The sequence below is a fragment of the Lactuca virosa genome, chromosome 3, assembly GCF_052849685.1.
Source record: "Lactuca virosa cultivar CGN04683 chromosome 3, Lactuca_virosa_CGN04683_v6, whole genome shotgun sequence".
In the NCBI taxonomy this organism is placed as follows: Eukaryota; Viridiplantae; Streptophyta; class Magnoliopsida; order Asterales; family Asteraceae; genus Lactuca; species Lactuca virosa.
In genome coordinates, this window is record NC_136428.1 from 243,357,731 (window position 1) to 243,377,205 (window position 19,475).

The 19,475-nt window shown below is 42.3% G+C and overlaps 1 protein-coding gene across 1 annotated transcript; it reads left to right on the top strand.

Moving 5' to 3' along the window:
• The first annotated feature begins 4,473 nt into the window (after positions 1–4,473).
• Positions 4,474–5,659, top strand: LOC145167087 (Ribosomal protein L34e superfamily protein). The gene has a single exon (XM_079086177.1). The coding sequence runs from the start codon at positions 4,899–4,901 to the stop codon at positions 5,526–5,528; it is 630 nt and encodes a 209-aa protein (XP_078942303.1). The 5' UTR covers positions 4,474–4,898; the 3' UTR covers positions 5,529–5,659.
• The last annotated feature ends 13,816 nt before the right edge of the window (positions 5,660–19,475 follow it).

Below are 19,475 nucleotides of genomic sequence, written 5' to 3' on the forward strand. Positions count from 1 at the left end.
TAGTAAAAGAGAGATAGAGTGCACGCTGCGCCATCACACCTTGCCCTTGCCCTTGGGCTCAGATGTACCTGAAACAATCCACAAACTGTAAGCTAATGCTTAGTGAGTTCCCCAGAGCATACCCACACATAACATGTCATAGCAACTAGGTCATTCACATATTTCATACAAGCTACACATACGACAGATAAGGATGCCCTGGGCCCGTCCCCAGGGTCTTACTCCAGGATGCCATGGGCTCTCCGCATGGTCTTACACCTAAGTGCCATGGGCTCTCCCATGGTCTTTGGTAGGAAAGCCATGGGCTCTCCGCATGGTCTTACATCCTGATGCCATGGGCTCTCCCATGGTCTTCAATGCAAATAACACAGAAACAACTAGCATACCATCTATCACAGACATATTGAGCATACCATATAACACATAATGCCTAGCATACTACATATCATGAAATGGGCCGGCCTTGGTGCCTTAGACCCATTGATATGATGAGGAGACTCACCTCGTCTGCTAAGTCTGGAAGCTGCTCTCCTATCAACCCGAAACCACTAGTGCTGAACAATAACAATATTAACCCAAGATTAGAGTTGATCATGGCCAACTGAAAATTCAACCCCCAAAGTCCTTTCCTAATGGCCCAAGAGTCTTCCTTGGCTAATAGGCCCCAAGGTCCATGTTCAAAATTATTAATGGGCCACATGGCCCATCAAGGCCCAACTATAATACTTTCGGCCCAAGACTGATCAATTGGCCCATTAACTCGAATTATGGCCAAGCCCAAAGATAGGTTAAGGCCCAAAAGGCTTATGGGCCCAAAACAAGTCCAAGTCCATCAGAGGTGCGTACGCCATGCGTACCACCATGGTACGCGCAGCGTACCGGGCTTCTGCGCATTACGTGCAGCGTTCTCTATGTTACGCCCAGCTTAGGAACAGATTAAGCTCTCTTTCCATTAAGTGCTTATTACTCGATGGTTCAACGTCCCAAAATCAGATATGAGCACATTTTAACAACCTAGGTCATAAAGTTGGCAACTTTATGACCTTGCATGCTATGAAGGACCTCAAAACCTCATTTCTCACTCTAAGACCTTAAGTAAGAGCTCTCAAATCATGCATGGAGTCTTAATACCCACCAAGCTAGAAACTTTATGCACTTAGCATGCTTACAAAGCTCAGATCTGGACATCTTAGTCTCTGGAGTTGCTTCACATCCAAGAGAAGGTCTAGATCCAACTAAAGGGGACAAAATGGAAACCCTAACTAGATCTAAAGAACAAGATGGAAAGGTCACGACTTTATGCCTCCAGAAGCCTTCCAAGGTGAACTAAGTGCAGAATCTTGAAGCTCCAAGCCACTCCAAGGTTGCTTAGGATCTCCTTCTTCTTGAATGAACTCTACAAAGACCACAAAACCCACTTCTTAGGCTCAAACTCTTTCTCACAAAGGTTCTCAGGTGATGAGGGACGAAAATGAGGCTCTAGAGGCGAATAAGGTTGGGTCCAAAGGCTTAAAGGTGTTTAAATAGGTGGCAAGACCGCACATTAGGGTTTCGGTCCTCTGTTGCGTACGCCCCGCGTACGCAAAGTTCCTTCGCGATCCATTCATCCTAGTACGCTAAGCGTACCCTTAGGTACGCCCAGCGTACCCAAAGGAAACCATTAGCTAATTAAATCAATTATTTTAGGTTTAAAAATTAATACCTGACTTGGTGTGTTACATTTGGTTTAACATTCAATGATTTACAGTCCTTCGAAGTCAGGATATCAAAACTGGAAATTTTCAACTTTTCAACTATTTGTTTTTGTACTGTGTATTATGTGAAAATGTTAACACATACATATCTCATTCGTTTAAAGTCGAATTGACATGCAGTTTTTTTCCAGAGTGTATTTTAGAGTTTGTACATGATTTTAGACTATAATTTTGTTAATTTTGGTTTCATATTCAATGAGTTATAGTCCCCCAAAGTCGGGATATCAATATGAAAATTTTCGAAGTTCAACCCACTAAGTAGTAAGTAATTACCAAAAAATTCCGATTTTTCTGGGTTTTCCGGTTCTAAACCACTTTATCCGGTTCCAACCTACCCACTTTGATATTTCCAGGTTTTTCGGTTCTAGACCCACTTTACCCGGAACCGTACCCGGAACCGAACCGGAACCGGTTCCAATATACCGGTCCGGTTTCTGGTTCTACAAAATCCCGTTAACCGGTTCCGGGTCTGGGTCCATCCGGTCCGGGTTTGAACCCACTTTCATCCCTAGTGGTCACACTCACCCCACCGAAAAAGTGCTGCCACATGTGCGCCACGTCAGCTTCACACCCAACCCACCACCAACCCAGTAGACATTGAAAATGGTTACCACTCCACAATATTCTTTTTTTATTTTTTTTAGCATTAAATTAATTAAAAATAATTTATAACATAAATATATATTTTAAAAGCATAGAATAATAAAACCATATTAGAATGAAAGGGAGGTTGTTGTTGCTATTTATTTCCTATTGGTCGTCTTCACCGAACTACGTCACACCCAACCCCCCATCTTGGGGGCGGTGTTCACGTGTCTCCAAGGTGTACACCTCAGCATTCCATGCGTGGAATGAGCAGCACTCCGGACCTCCAAACAACAAGAGTACTCTTAAGTCTTAACCTAGTAACCTACTACGTTGTACTTCATTTGTGTTCGATATTCCACTCATTATTATATATAGATAATAACCTGAAAGTCGTTGCAAATCGTAAAGGTTATATAATATAACCAAAATTCATCAAGCGTTAGTTATATGATTATTACAATTTAAAAAAAAAAATCTCCAAACACTATATCTAGGTTGGGTTTATTTAATATGCAATAATCATTTCAAACATCACATCCAAACACTCCATATATATTAGAGCTGTCAAAAATGACCCAACCTGTCAATCCAACCCGAACCCAACCCAAATTAGCGGGTTGGGTAAAAATTATCAAGCCGTTTTCAACCCGTCAACCCATTTAACTTTAATATATATATATATATATATATATATATATATATATATAATTTAATAATTATTTGAATATATGAAAGTATTAATTTGTAAATTATAATGTTGCATTATTATTATCTATGTTTAATAAAATTCAATCTTAATTTTCATCCTTTTTTAGTGCCGATAATACTGGTTACTCTCCAAAATGACTGTGAAACTAAACATTTTTAATGTTGTTTGAACAATTTATTTGTATTTATGAATTATGATTGTGCTTTTGTCATAATTATGAAGTTTTATTTACGTTTTGTAATTTAAGTTGTATAATACTTAATTATATAGTTTATTTAATTGATTTTAAATGAGTTAACCCCAGTTTAACCGATTTATTTAATAGGTTGGGTCTGGAATTATATAAACAGGTCAACCCGATGGCAACCCATTTTTCTAAAAGGTTGGGTTAGGTTGAAAATATCAACCCATTTAAATAAACAGGTTGGGTTGGGTTGAAATTTTCAATCTAATTATTAAACTAGAAAAGGACGCGCGGCTCCGCCGCTTTTGGACTATGTCATAGAAGTTAAATATCGGCAAACTTTAAAATATGTATTGAAAGTGTAAATCGCCACAAATAAGGGAGAAAACCGACACCCCCTAAAATTAGATTTCAAAAGTGTACAACAAAAAGAAAGAACATTGATGGAGAAAAACCAAAAATGTTGTGGCTATAATGTAAAAGTTGCCAAAGTTGGAAAAATATGGTGGCAAAAGTCTAAAGGAGGTTTTTTGTGTTTTTTATGTCAAAATGTAAAAGTTTTGACTGCAAGGTTGAAAAGTGTCAAAGTCACTAAAAATTTATAGCAAAAACATCAAAATATAAAAGATTTGACTGCAAGGACGAAAAGTGTCAAAGTCACTAAAGATTTGTGGCAAAAATCTAAAGGCACAAAAACTTAATTAAAACTTAAAAATGTAAAAGTTTTCACTTCGAGACTAAAAATGTCAAATTGATCAAACATTTGTGGCAAAAACCTAAAGCAAAAAAGATTACTATTCATAAGGTCCATTGGATTTAATATATATATATATATATATATATATATATATATATATATATATATATATATATATATAATGGGTTGAACCCGAACACAACTCAAATCAACCAATTGCCACCTTTAATATACATGAACTATAAAAATTGCCTTGAATTTTATTTACATAACTAATGAACAAATTTTAAAATAAGTAAAATATTAAAAACAGAATTTATGAAAACTAATAAAGATTAATAGTGATAAAATATGTCAAATGACTTACCCATAAAACCTAAGATTCTGAAAAACTATTCAAAGTAACTGTTGTATTAAAAGTTTATTCTTAAAAAAAAAAAGATCGTTTTTCTTGATTTTTTTTTTAAGTTAAAGTGTTTCATGAAGAAAAAAATAACAGGCTGAAATTCGGCAGTGGGCCCATATTACATCCCAGCCCACACGCAGAAGTCAGAAGTAGAACTCTACACACGTCCAGACCTCCAACATACGCAGCAATGGCGTTTATTGGCTTTTAGTCTTACTTAACGTGTGAGACTCTCCTCCTCCCCCACCTCATTAATCAATACACACACACCTTACTCTCATCTATCTCCATAATCCTTCAAACCCCTTTTAATTCTTATCGATTTACCATCAATTCGCTTTTCAATTGAGCGAATTCGATATGGTTCATATATCCGATTAATTTCCCCACCACACATCGCCAAATCTCGATTCTCAGGTGAATTCTGTTACTTCTGTTGTATAATTACTCGATTTTTCATGTTGGGATGATTCGAGTTCGATTCAATTTGGTCGGTTTGTTTCATAATTCGAACTAGTTTTTCACGTCTCCATCTAATTTCGATTCAATTGTTCATCCAAATGGTCGATTCACGTAGCTCAATTCCAGTCGAGATGGCTAAATTCGAACAGAGTAATCAATCAAAGAAAATACCAATTTCAGCTTGTGAACAATCTCGATCAGCGTTCATCGATCTGATTATTTTAATCGCTGTAATCGGTGCTTGTGGATTCTTAATCCACCCCTATGTAACCCTCTTATTATCCAAAACTCTCGAAACCCTTACCCCAATCATGATCGTGATTCAACAAGAACTCATGAGCGCTCCAATGATTTACATGTGTTTAGGATTAACCATCTTGACTACATCAATGGCGGTGTTAGCCATGACATTATGCACAAATCCCAAATGTGGTAAACCAGGTTGTCGTGGGTTGAACAATGGAGCCGCATTCGATATCCAAATTGAAACAGAAGAATCTTTCAAGAATTCCAATTCCAATTCCAATTCCAGTTCTGTAAAGTGCGGATTGAAGACGGGATTGTTTGAATTACCGAGGGATTACCACCGGGAATTAGAGGCGGAGTTGAAGAAGATGGCACCGACTAACGGCCGTGTGATTCTGGTTTTCCGATCAAGGTGTGGGTGTTCCGTTGGCCGGATGGAGGTTCATGGTCCGAAGAAGAGTAATAGAAAGATAAAGAGGTAAAGATTTTGGATTTATAAACATAAGGTTATGGAATAAAGTGCAAATGTTATACTTAATTACTTATTATTGCACTTATGGTTTGTTTTTGGAGAAGAATTTTGGTATATATTTGCATATTACTTTGATCTTTATACATGTTTTTTGGGATGATTTTATAATTGTTGTTCTTTTAAGTTTTTTTTAGAGTTTTATGGTACTACACGATCAGTCAAGATCCAATCAATGTGTTTGACTGGTTTAAAACCGAGTCATTTAATTTGGTTATCAATTTAGAGTGAGAAACCAACCTATAACCAAACTATGTGTATTAATTGTTCATTAAAATTTAGTAACTAACTAGATGTTAGTAGGTAAATTTAATGTGTTTTTATTCTACTATGACATCAAGCATTTGCTAGATCTTTATATTTTATTTAATTTTTTGAATGATAAATAGCATCTAGACAGGAAAATAAAATTGGACAATTTTGTATTATGTATTTTGTTTGCACAACGGCACAACCTAATATATAAGTACCATATATATTTTTTTATAAGCTTCCAAAATATAATGTTTGTGAAAACCTACTTTTTTACATATTAAAATCAGTTTTTGTTATTTAAAATCCTTTTAATTGTAAACATTTTAGATTGACCGTAACACCATTGTTTCAAAATTACAAGAATACTTTGAATCTGGGGCCCCAATTAAATGGATTATGAATAGCGATGATGGATAAAAATCAAATGATTATGAATGGCACCGATGGATTTGTGGGATTTAGCAACGGATTATTTATATAATTCGTTGCAAAAATCAAATGAATTATGAATGATTTTTTTGGAAATTGCGGAAATATATTAAAAGTCACCGCCAATCAACCGTAAGACATGGCAGGAAGAAAAACAATTACATAATGTTAAATGGGGAGCAAATCCGGTCTGTCTAATTACAAACACCAAAATGATCTTTATGTTTAACCTAACTAAAAACCGAAGTGATAATGTTATCCACCAGTTTCGAAGAGGAAGTTCTCATATTTTTGAAAATCAAGTCATTTCTAGCTTTCCAGAAGTACCATAAGAAACCATATATGATGACCAGAAAAAGATGACGTTTCTTTGGACATCGCACCCAATCCGCCACGAAAACCACTAGCTCACTAACCATCACAAATTTTTGAGCTCGAATGTTACACCATTGGAAAATCCACCTCAAAACTTCATTAGCGAAATGACAGCCCACCAGAAGATGATTCGACTCATCCACACCAGTAGAACAAAAATAACAATTCAGAGAAGAAATATGAATTCCCCTGCGAGCAAACGCAAGCGCCAAAGGGATCCGATCGAGACAAGCACACCAAACAAAACCAATAACTTTAAGATGAGCCAAGTGCAAGCAAATGGATTATGAATGATGACAATTAAAAGCATTGCCATCAAATACTCTAATACTCTGGAGCATTGCTTTCACCTAGGCAATGTTCCAAATTGTTATTTCAACGATTATAAAAGCTAAATTTGCCGTTTAATTTCATGCATCTATAAAATTTAGTGATAATTTGAGCGAAACGACTTTTGAATTTCACGTACATAGAAATGGTGAAGCTATAATTGAAACACGAAACTGCAGATTTGATTCATAATAAATGTAGGAAGGAGGAATCGAACCTAACACAAGAGATTGAGGGTGTAAGAATCGAATCCATTTTAGTAAAAGAAAGGCAACCGGTGTTCAGGGTATGTTATTGTGAGAACTTAAAAGCTCTTAATCTGCTTATCAGTGTTCAAAACCAAAACCATAAATCTTCTCCAAATGTGCATGTATGCATATTTGAATGTTCATATATATATATATATATATATATATATATATATATATATATATATATATATATATATATATATGTTGGAAAGAGTGTCCAAGGTCATTAACTATTGATGATATTTCTAATAATAACATGGTCCTTTTGGGTTGCCCTCAAGACCCAAATTAAGTAGAATAAATAAAGGAGAAATTGATTTATTAATTATTATGGTTAATAACTAATTAGAAACTAATTGGAAATATATTTTGGGATTTAATTAACAATTTAATTAATTAATGGATTGAATATTCATTAATCGATAGTTGGTTAATCAGGATTGTTCCAAAATCCTTATGGGATTAGGGTTGGATGAAAATCACTCCATCCCATATGGGAAAGGACTGAAATTTCATGGTTATGCTCTCGTCCCACATGGGAAGGAGTACAAAACCTAGGGAGGCATCCAAGGTTATAAATAAGGCCTTAGGGATTTCATTCCTCCTTGCACCTTGGCTTGAAGTTTCGCCAACCCTTCTTCCTCCTTCCATAGGGACAATTTCTAACTTCTTTAGGTTTGTGAAATTGACCATTCTCCTAGTTATTTTTACTCCACTTTTTGGTGTCATTGGGTGTGATACCATTAGAGGGATTCTGGTTAGAGTCCTCTCATCCAAGCAACTTCATGGAGGATCAAGATCTCAACCATGGAGATCAAGAGCTACATAAGAGGTATGTTTTCTTCTTTGTTTTATGTTTTCTAGGGTATATGTAATTAGCATGAAACCAAAGATGTAGCACCTGATTCTTGGTATGTATTTTTATTTAAGTATTTTTGCATTTTTGGCCTTGGACTCGGCGAGTTGAAGGACCAACTCGCCGAGTAGAAGCGGGATGAGGCGCGGGATTTAAGTGATGGACTCGTCGAGTCGGGTCCCGGACTCGACGAGTAGACTCTGACTGAACAAAAACCCTAATCCGAGGGTTTGCACCCTATTTAAATAATGTTATGTCGGCCACAACGTCCCTTATGCTCCCAGAACACCTCTCATTGAAACCCTAGCCGTTATTGAAGCAATCTAAGCCTTGTTGGTGGATTTTGGTGCTTGTGGTCTTAAGAAGGAAGGAGAAAGGCTTGAGGAAGCAAGTAAAGACCAAGGGAACCCGAGTTTGTGCACCTTCTACAGTTCATTGAAGGTAAAAAGCTGTAACCTTGCTCTTTCATTTGTTAGATCCTTGGGGAGATTTAGGGCTTTTATAAGCCACTTTTGATGGCCAACCATGATTGCAAACATGGTTGGGGGTTAGAGCTTCGGAATCACGTCATTAAAGGAGTCACAAGGCAGTTGGGGACTGCTTTTGCACCCATGAAAGGCCCCATGCATCTTAAGAGCTTGTTTTATGTCTTTTTGAGCTCAAAGTCCCACGCAAGCACGTAAAGTTTGTAACTTTATGTGCTAGATCGATTATAGAAGCTTGGATCTATCTTTTGATCAAAGGTTGTACATCAGAAATCAAGGATTTAGAGTGTGGACATGACTGACTCGGCGAGTCCGTTCTTGGGACTCGACGACTCCGAGGCTTTGAGCCCCATATCTGTTGAGAGTCAAAGGAACCCAGTTGAGTGTTAGAAGGGTTGTAATCGGACAGGAAGAGTTACCCAATGTATTGGACGTGATTTTAGACCTGGAGTTCATGGGACTCGACGAGTGCTAGAACAGACTCGGCGAGTCCAAGGTAATCTTTTTAAGGATGAAGATAAACTCGACGAGTTGTTCATCAACTCGGCGAGTCGAGGACAGAACTTGTTCATCAGATGAAGGTGAACTCGACGAGTTGTTCATCAACTCGGCGAGTCGGATGAGTTTCATGCGATGTTCATGTGAGGGAGGAACTCGTCGAGTTGACGGCCCAACTCGATGAGTCGGGTCATGGATAAGGACGAGTAAAGGGTGAGGGACTCGGCGAGTTGACGGCCCAACTCGGCGAGTCGGGTCAACTTGAAGTTGACTTTGACTAGACTTAGACTGACCCTGTTTAGGGTTGTACTGGTTGTGTGTTGACTTGAAGTTCGTCGTGTAGGGATCGAGGAGTCGAAGGGAGTCGACTTGTGCGCCGAGGATAATTCAAACACTGCACGACATTGAGGTGAGTTACCTTCCAGTAGGGATGGGTCTAAGGCCACAATGCCGGCCCACCAAAGAGGAGTATTTGTAAGATGATTGTCTTTGTGATAATTATCTTGGTTTGGTTATGTGCTTTGGTCACGAGTATTATCTGCATGATATGTTACGTGTATAATAGGAATTAGGATCCCTGACAGCGGCCCTTAGGGTCGTGGGGTAGGTCAGTACCTGGATATGCCTGACTGTATGATTGTACCTTGCTGTTATATGCTAGTGGTAGGGGGTGGAATAGTCCCCAGTTACTGGTTGAAAGATACCGATGATGGTTACCGGTTGAAAGATACCGATGATGGTTACCGGTTGAAAGATACCGATGACGATTACCGGTTGAAAGATACCGATGTTGGTTACCGGTTGAAAGATACTGATGATGATTACCGGTTGAGAGATACCGATGATATTGTATGGTATGTGGTATGATGGGGGAACTCACTAAGCTTTGTGCTTACGGTTTCGGTTTTGGTTTCAGGTACCTCTTCGTCTAAGGGGAAGGAGTCGGCGGCGTAGCATCGCATCACACACACATATGATTTCCGCATGGAGTTTTCTGGGATTGTACTCTGATATGTTATTATTCTATGGCTTGGGTTTTCAGACATGATACATTGTTTTATGAGATGATGTGTTTTCACAGTATTTTCTTATGAATGTTTTTATGTGTTGGTTAATTAAAAAGAAATTTTTCGACCCGAAAATTGGGATGTTACAAGTTGGTATCAGAGCCCTGGTTTGAGGGATTCGGACACACCCTCGGGGGTGTCTGGACTCAAACTGAGGGGCTAAAAGGTTTTTAGAAGGAAAAATGGTTTTCTAAAATCTAAATGGATGGATTTTAAGAAAGACGAAGTGTGTGAGGCATGCGACCGGACGGGCTCAGGTAAGTTTTCCCCAAGATACCCATACTTGATATGTTATGCTATATGGTTTTGATTCAGAAAACTGCATGCTAGAATATGACTAAGGATCTAGGAGGATGCCTTGTGTGCCTGATATATGATTCTGAGAATTGCATGCTAGTTAGGGCTAAGGATCTAGGAGGATGCCTTATATGCCTGTTGTATGAGCTGTATGCTAGGACTGTTTAGTCAGCAGTAGGATGACCTGAGTAGGTAATGCCTGATTTAGTTACCCAATGCTCGAATGCTGCTTGCTTTGTGCTATGGGGGTTCTGGCCACCTTCAACTAGCTAAGGAACAGATATGTAACAATATCTGCAAGTTAGTTAGGGGGAAGTGGTAGGGACTCCTAGTGCAGCTGATGGCGGAGGGTAGGTCGGAGAGTGCCCTAGGAAAACCTAGGATGAGGTCAGTGGAAAGGGGTATCGGTGAAATGGACTTGGTGAAGTCGAAGCAGTCCTTGAGGAAAGCACGGATAGATGTGGAAAGTAGTATGGGCCCGTACTACTGGAAGCAGAGGATCCGTACTCGAATCAAGGAGGGCCTGGATGGAACCGGGAACCTTGGAAAGTGTGTTAGGCCTCTTGGAAGTATGTATGATCCTGACATTTATGCGACATGGAGCAGGAGGTTCCGGATCAGGATCAGGATCGGGCTCGGGTGCAGGATCCGAGCAGGTTGATGACGGGCTGCGCGAGTTCATCGCGTCTGAGATCACGCGAGGCATTCTTGAGTCGACCCCGGTCATTTTCGGGTCGATCAAGGAAGGGATTGTTGAGCTGATGGAGGATCGCCTCCGGGCATTCAGGAGTGATATGGCGTCTAGCCGGACGAGTACGCGCACACTGTCCTTTAAGGACTTCCGAGGGAGCGGTGCGCCGGATTTCCATGGGGTGAAAGACCCCATTGCTGCAAGGAGATGGATCGCAGACATCGAGTCTGCGCAGCTGACCAGCTTCTGCCCCGAGGGGTCGAGGGTGAGATATGCAGCAGGGTGTTTGAGAGACAGAGCTAGAGATTGGTGGGAGTCTGTTGGTGACTCATTGGGAGCCTCGACTGTTGAGGCTATGACCTGGTCAGACTTTGTGACCAGATTTAGGGCGGAGTTTGCGCCAGCTGTGGAGCTTCAGCAGCTGGCTAGAGATTTCTTGGACATGAGACAGACTACGAAGACTGTGGCGGAGATCACAGCCAAGTTCCGGGAGAGGGCATTGTTGGTTCCCCAGTATGCGGGTGATGAGGACATGAGGAGGACCCGCTATCATGATATGTTACGAGCTGACATCCGGGAGCATGTCAGTTTCTCAGCTTGCCCTACCCTGGATTCCATGATTTCCAGGGCTAGGGAGAGGGAGATTGATCTGGAGCACATCCGGAAAAGGAAGGCAGCGGAGGGGCTGACGACGGGGGCTTCGGGGAAGAAGCCCAAGGGATCCGATGGTAGGCCGAAAGGCCAGTCTGGGCGGGACCGCTGTGGGAAATGCGGTCGGTCACACGAGGGAGCTTGCCGCACTGGGCCGGGTTCAGGCTGCTATAAGTGCGGCAAGGTTGGGCATTTTGGCAGAGATTGTACCGCCCCTACTCTTGCGGTACAGATGACAGACCTGATTTGCTTCCATTGCAATCAGAGGGGCCATAAAAAGGCCAACCGCCCGAGATTGTCAGCAGCGGCGCCAGCAGTGGCGCCGGTCTCAGCGACAACGCGGGTTGCAGATGGCCGGAAGGCCAAGACAGAGGCTCCAGTGGTGCGGAGCCGAGCATTTCAGTTGACAGCCGAGGAGGCACGTCCTGCACCTGATGTAGTGACGGGTATGGTTCCTTTCTTATGCATTTATGATATGGCGCTGTGATCTTGATATGTTATGTATGTGCACTGTTTAGGATCGTTCCATGTGAACGGTATCCCAGTTCAGGTATTGTTTGATTCGGGTGCCACTCGATCATTTGTCTCTCTTGCGCTTAGCAAGAAGTTTCCTGAGTCTTCGGGCATGCTGGATTGCCCTCTAGAGGTCGAGATTGCGGACGACCGGTCGGTACAAGCGTCGGAGGTTTACCGAGATTGCGTCCTATGACTGTTTGAGAAGCGTTATCTGGTAGATCTGGTTCCCATACCTTTGCGGGGGAACAAGGTTATTATCGGTATGGATTGGCTGAGCCCCAATGGGGCAGTGATTGACTGTGCGCAGCAGTTGGTGCGGATCAGGACCCCACGTGGGGGAGAGCTGGTAATTCAGGGCGAGAGGCCACTGCGAGGACCAGCTTTATGTTCAGCAGCGAGAGCTAGGCGTTACCTCCAGCAGGGTTGTGCAGGTTATGTCGCCTATGTTATGGATACCCGGGAGGCGGGTAAGGCGACGGTGGGCGATGTGCCCGTGGTGCAAGAGTTCGCGGACGTATTCCCCGAGGAGCTGCATGGGATACCTCCGGAGCGACAGGTGGAGTTCAGGATCGACCTAGTCCCTGGTGCGGCTCCGATAGCCAAGGCACCGTATCGGTTGGCTCCTCCCGAGATGCAGGAGTTGTCTACACAGCTACGGGAGCTGTTAGACAAGGGATTCATTAGACCGAGTAGTTCTCCCTGGGGAGCCCCGATTCTGTTCGTGAAGAAAAAGGACGGGTCGCATCGGATGTGTATAGACTATAGGGAGCTGAATAGGGTAACGGTGAAGAACCGTTACCCACTCCCGAGGATTGATGACCTCTTTGACCAGCTACAGGGAGCATCTTGGTTCTCCAAGATTGATTTGCGTTCAGGGTATCATCAGATGAGGGTCAGAGAGGAGGATGTACAGAAGACGGCGTTTCGGACGCGTTATGGCCACTATGAGTTCGTGGTGATGCCTTTCGGGCTCACCAACGCTCCTGCCACGTTCATGGATCTCATGAACCGCGTGTGTAGACCGATGTTAGACCGGTCTGTGATAGTGTTTATCGATGATATCTTGGTTTACTCCAAGACGCGAGAGCAGCATGAGGAGCATCTGCGAGAGGTTCTGGAGACTTTGAGGAGGGAGAGCTTGTATGCTAAGTTCTCCAAGTGCGAGTTCTGGTTGCGCGAGGTGCAGTTTCTTGGGCACCTTGTCAACCAGAACGGGATTTCGGTAGATCCGGCCAAAGTGGAGGCCGTGATGAGATGGGAGGTTCCGAGGTCTCCATCTGAGATTCGGAGTTTCCTGGGATTAGCCGGCTACTATCGGAGATTCATCCAGGATTTCTCCAAGATAGCCTTACCCCTGACCAGGCTAACGAGGAAGGCCGTGGTCTTTCGTTGGGATGTATTCGAGACACTGAGACAGAGATTGTGCGAGGCGCCAATCTTAGCCCTGCCTGAGGGTATGGAGGATCTCATCGTGTATTGTGATGCGTCCATCTCGGGCTTGGGCGCAGTATTGATGCAGAGAGGGCATGTTATTGCTTACGCTTCGAGGCAGCTGAAGCCTCACGAGGCAAACTACCCGACGCACGATTTGGAGCTGGGGACTGTTGTGTTCGCCCTCAAGATTTGGTGTCATTACCTCTATGGGGTTCGTTGTACGATTTACACGGACCACAAGAGCCTGAGGTATCTCATGGACTAGCCAAATCTGAACATGAGGCATCATCAGTGGCTTGATGTGGTAAAGGATTATGATTGTGAGATCCTCTACCACCCGGGGAAGGCCACTGTGGTGGCCGACGCGCTTAGCCGCAAGGCAGCGCCGATCAGGGATATCTGTCTGAGGATGACAGTGGTGACTCCGCTGTTGGAGCGGATTCGGGAGGCCCAACAGGAGGCCATGAAGGAGGAACATCGGAAGAGCGAGCGGATTGTGGGGCAGGTTTCCTCCTCCGACTATGATAGCCGAGGGTTATTGACTCTTCACCATAGGGTGTGGGTCCCTTATCATGGAGGCGTGCGCTAGATCCTGATGGAGGAGGCACACAAATCCAGATTTTCTATCCATCGCGGAGCGACGAAGATGTATAGAGATCTTCGTCCCGATTATTGGTGGCCCTGCATGAAGCGGGAGGTAGCATGGTACGTGGAGCGGTGCTTGACCTGTAGGAAGGTCAAGGCCGAGCACCAGAGGCCACACGACAAGATGCAGCCGTTGGGTATCCCGCTGTGGAAATGGGAGGATATTACGATGGATTTTATCACAAAGCTTCCCAGGACCGCGCGAGGGGTGGATTCGATTTGGATCATCGTCGATCGATTGACCAAGAGCGCTCATTTTATTCCGATTCCGGAGAGTATCTCGGCCGAGAAGTTGGCCGACATCTATATTAGAGAGGTGGTGTCGCGGCACGGGGTGCCAGTTTCAGTGATTTACGACAGGGATGTACGGTTCACTTCCAGGTTTTGGAAGAAGTTTCATGACGAGTTGGGTACTCGTCTGCATTTCAGCACCGCTTTTCACCCACAGACGGATGGTCAGAGCGAGCGGACCATCCAGACGCTAGAGGATATGCTACGGGCATGTGTTTTAGACTTCGGAGGTAGCTGGGATACCTACCTTCCGTTGGCGGAGTTCTCGTATAATAATAGCTATCATGCGAGTATCGATCGACCTCTCTTCGAGATGTTGTACGGGAGGAAGTGCAGGACCCCGATATGCTGGGGCGAGGTTGGCCAGAGGGTCATGGGGAGCACCGATGTAGTGCTCAAGACGACTGAACGGATCCAACAGGTCAGGAGCAGGCTTCAGACTGCTCAGAGTAGGCAGAACAGTTATGCCAACAAGCGCCGATCGGACCTGGAGTTTCAGGTCGGGGATATGGTTCTCCTGAAGGTGTCGCCATGGAAGGGCGTCATCCGATTCAGGAAGCGGGGCAAGTTGGGTCCCAGGTATATTGGACCCTTCAGGGTTATAGCCCGGGTGGGCAAGGTGGCTTATAGGTTGGATCTGCTAGCCGAACTCAGTTAGATCCACAACACTTTCCACGTCTCTCAGCTGCGGAAGTGCCTGGTGGACGACTCAGCAGTAGTACCCTTAGAGGATATTCAGGTCGATGACAGCCTGAATTACATTGAGCGACCTGTAGCAATCCTTGACCAGAAGTCGAAGGATCTGAGGAACAAGAGGGTTGAGCTGGTAAAGGTGCAATGGCAGCACCGGAAGGGCTCAGAATGGACTTGGGAGCCGGTGGATGAGATGATGGAGCATTACCCAGAGCTGTTCCAGGATCGAGCAGCAGACTTCGAGGTCGAAGTCTAAAATAAGTGGGGGAGATTTGTAGCACCTGGTTCTTGGTATGTATTTTTATTTAAGTATTTTTGCATTTTTGGCCTTGGACTCGGCGAGTTGAAGGACCAACTCGTCGAGTAGAAGCGGGATGAGGCGCGGGATTTAAGTGATGGACTTGTCGAGTCGGGTCCCGGACTCGACGAGTAGACTCTGACTGGACAAAAACCCTAATTCGAGGGTTTGCACCCAATTTAAATAATGTTATGTCGGCCACAACGTCCCTTATGCTCCCAGAACACCTCTCATTGAAACCCTAGCCGTTATTGAAGCAATCTAGGCCTTGTTGGTGGATTTTGGTGCTTGTGGTCTTAAGAAGGAAGGAGAAAGGCTTGAGGAAGCAAGTAAAGACCAAGGGAACCCGAGTTTGTGCACCTTCTACAGTTCATTGAAGGTAAAAAGATGTAACATTGCTCTTTCATTTGTTAGATCCCTTTTTGGGGAGATTTAGGGCTTTTATAAGCCACTTTTGATGGCCAACCATGATTGCAAACATGGTTGGGGGTTAGAGCTTCAGAATCACGTCATTAAAGGAGTCACAAGGCAGTTGAGGACTGCTTTCTCACCCATGAAAGGCCCCCATGCATCTTAAGAGCTTGTTTTATGTCTTTTTGAGCTCAAAGTCCCATGCAAGCACGTAAAGTTTGTAACTTTACGTGCTAGATCGATTATAGAAGCTTGGATCTATCTTTTGATCAAAGGTTGTACATCAGAAATCACGGATTTAGAGTGTGGACATGACTGACTCGGCGAGTCCGTTCTTGGGACTCGACGAGTCCGAGGCTTTGAGCCCCATATCTGTTGAGAGTCAAAGGAACCCAGTTGAGTGTTAGAAGGGTTGTAATCGGACAGGAAGAGTTACCCAATGTATTGGACGTGATTTTAGACCTGGAGTTCATGGGACTCGACGAGTGCTAGAACAGACTCGGCGAGTCCAAGGTAATCTTTTTAAGGATGAAGATAAACTCGACGAGTTGTTCATCAACTCGGCGAGTCGAGGACAGAACTTGTTCATCAGATGAAGGTGAACTCGACGAGTTGTTCATCAACTCGGCGAGTCGGATGAGTTTCATGCGATGTTCATGTGAGGGAGGAACTCGTCGAGTTGACGGCCCAACTCGACGAGTCGGGTCATGGATAAGGACGAGTAAAGGGTGAGGGACTCGGCGAGTTGACGGCCCAACTTGGCGAGTCGGGTCAACTTGAAGTTGACTTTGACTAGACTTGGACTGACCCTGTTTAGGGTTGTACTGGCTGTGTGTTGACTTGAAGGTCGTCGTGTAGGGATCGAGGAGTCGAAGGGAGTCGACTTGTGCGCCGAGGATAATTCAAACACTGCACGACATTGAGGTGAGTTACCTTCCAGTAGGGGTGGGTCTAAGGCCACAATGCCGGCCCACCAAAGAGGAGTATTTGTAAGATGATTGTCTTTGTGATAATTATCTTGGTTTGGTTATGTGCTTTGGTCACGAGTATTATCTGCATGATATGTTACGTGTATAGTAGGGATTAGGATCCATGACAGCGGCCCTTAAGGCCGTGGGGTAGGTCAGTACCCGGATATTCCTGACTGTATGATTGTACCTTGCTGTTGTATGCTAGTGGTAGGGGGTGGAATAGTCCCCAGTTACCGGTTGAAAGATACCGATGACAGTTACTGGTTGAAAGATACCGATGATGGTTACCGGTTGAAAGATACCGATGTTGGTTACCGGTTGAAAGATACCGATGATGATTACCGGTTGAGAGATACCGATGATATTGTATGGTATGTGGTATGATGGGGGAACTCACTAAGCTTTGTGCTTACAGTTTCGGTTTTGGTTTCAGGTACCTCTTCGTCTAAGGGGAAGGAGCCGGCGGCGTAGCATCGCATCACACACACATATGATTTCTGCATGGAGTTTTCTGGGATTGTACTCTGATATGTTATTATTCTATGGCTTGGGTTTTCAGACATGATACATTGTTTTATGAGATGATGTGTTTTCACAGTATTTTCTTATGAATGTTTTTATGTGTTGGTTAATTAAAAAGAAATTTTTCGACCCGAAAATTGGGATGTTACAATAGATCCTTGGGTGCATATACACTTAGGTATATCGTAGTTTTGATTTTTCCGCTACCTAGTTTAGAGTGTATTTGATGCGTAGAAAATCCAACAGTGGTATCATAGCCATTGGTGCATGGTTACATTCACCCTAGATCCATATTTTCTGAAAATACTTGTTTTGAAATTGATTGAAAGAAGAATAATTGAAAAGTTCGTAAGTGTTAAAACCTTAGTCGCAGCTCACGACGTGAGAACTAGGAGCTCACGACGTGAACTCGGCAGAATTAGGGTTTCTATTTTCTTCCATTTTTCTTAGAAGTTCTATCAAATATGGATAAGTACCAAATTTTAAATATTTTAAATCTGGAAAATTGATAAATATTATTATTTGAATTTGAATGTTTATTTATTATTCAAATAGTGAATTTAAATATTTAATGTTATTTATAATAGAGATTTATAAATTTGAATATTAATCGTTCATGATTTATTAATTGTTACATTGCGTCCTCACAATTAATTAAAATTAATAATAGACAACTGAATTTAAAAAGTTTTAAATTTACCCCTTATATTTATGTATTAGAATTGTGTCTGTTATATGTATAAGAAAGTTACAACATACCCCCTCATATGTTTTAAATATCGACATTGTTAGTCTTACCATGACTAGGCTCACCCATTCTAATGTAGGGGTTTAAGGAGGTCTCTATGATTCCTAATGAGGTCACTTTTTAATATGTTTTGCGCTTACCACCCTCACCGCCCTAATGCATTTTGAGAATGGAGTTACCGAAAGGGTTTGATAGTGATAATGGTAAATCTAAAAGTATTCTAAATACAAGAAATAAAAGAAAATCTCGTTTATTAATAGAATGTGAGGTTCATATTATCCATGAAAATTGCACATTCTCTTCATATTCTGTTGGTGGAGCTCATGTGGTTAACCGACACATCAATCTAGGGTATAGTTGAGAATGTGATTTTGCATGGTTAATTCTCAATCTATTTAATGTAAATCTTATGTTATCTATAAAAGCTGCACATTCTCTTTATAACTTGTTGATGGAGCTTGCGTGATTAACCGGCACGTCAATTTGAGAGTATAGGTAGAGAATGATGTGAAACTCGCAAATCTCAAGCATAACTTAAGTCGGGGACCATGCGATTTTATATGGTCGATTCACCATCTATTCAGTGATTTGCGACGACCCCGTCATTGAATCTGAGATGAACATAATCCGAGATTAGCATGTCATTGATAGTCAATGAATCTCAAAGATCTAGGAATTTCATAGTGATCAAAATTGGAAAAGGGCTTTGCCTACCTAAATAACTTTATGGTGTGTTTACGACATCCCTTTACACATCATGGAGCCAAATATGGATCCTATCCTTCTAAAATAATTTTATTTAGGGTGATTATATTCTAAGGATAAGTAAAACAAACTATAATGGAATTGGATATTGAATGATGTCTATAACCTTGTCCACTAAAATCTACTGCTTCAAAACCTCACATGATTAGCTATGAGGATGACCAATTCGTAGTTTGGGAATAGTTCTCAGAAACGAAAAGAGAGATCAAGCCTTTGATAAAGCTCTTCCTAAGGTTACTAAAAACATTGCATTCTAAACTATTAGAATGAGAAATTGTTAAATGTACGTTGTAAACTGATATATTAAAGTAAAATGGAATTTCCTTGAGTTAGAAGTTGACTAGGGTTAGTCAAGTAGCTGACATGTACATATAATCAGTTCATTTTGATATTGATATGAACAACTTGGAATATCCATAAA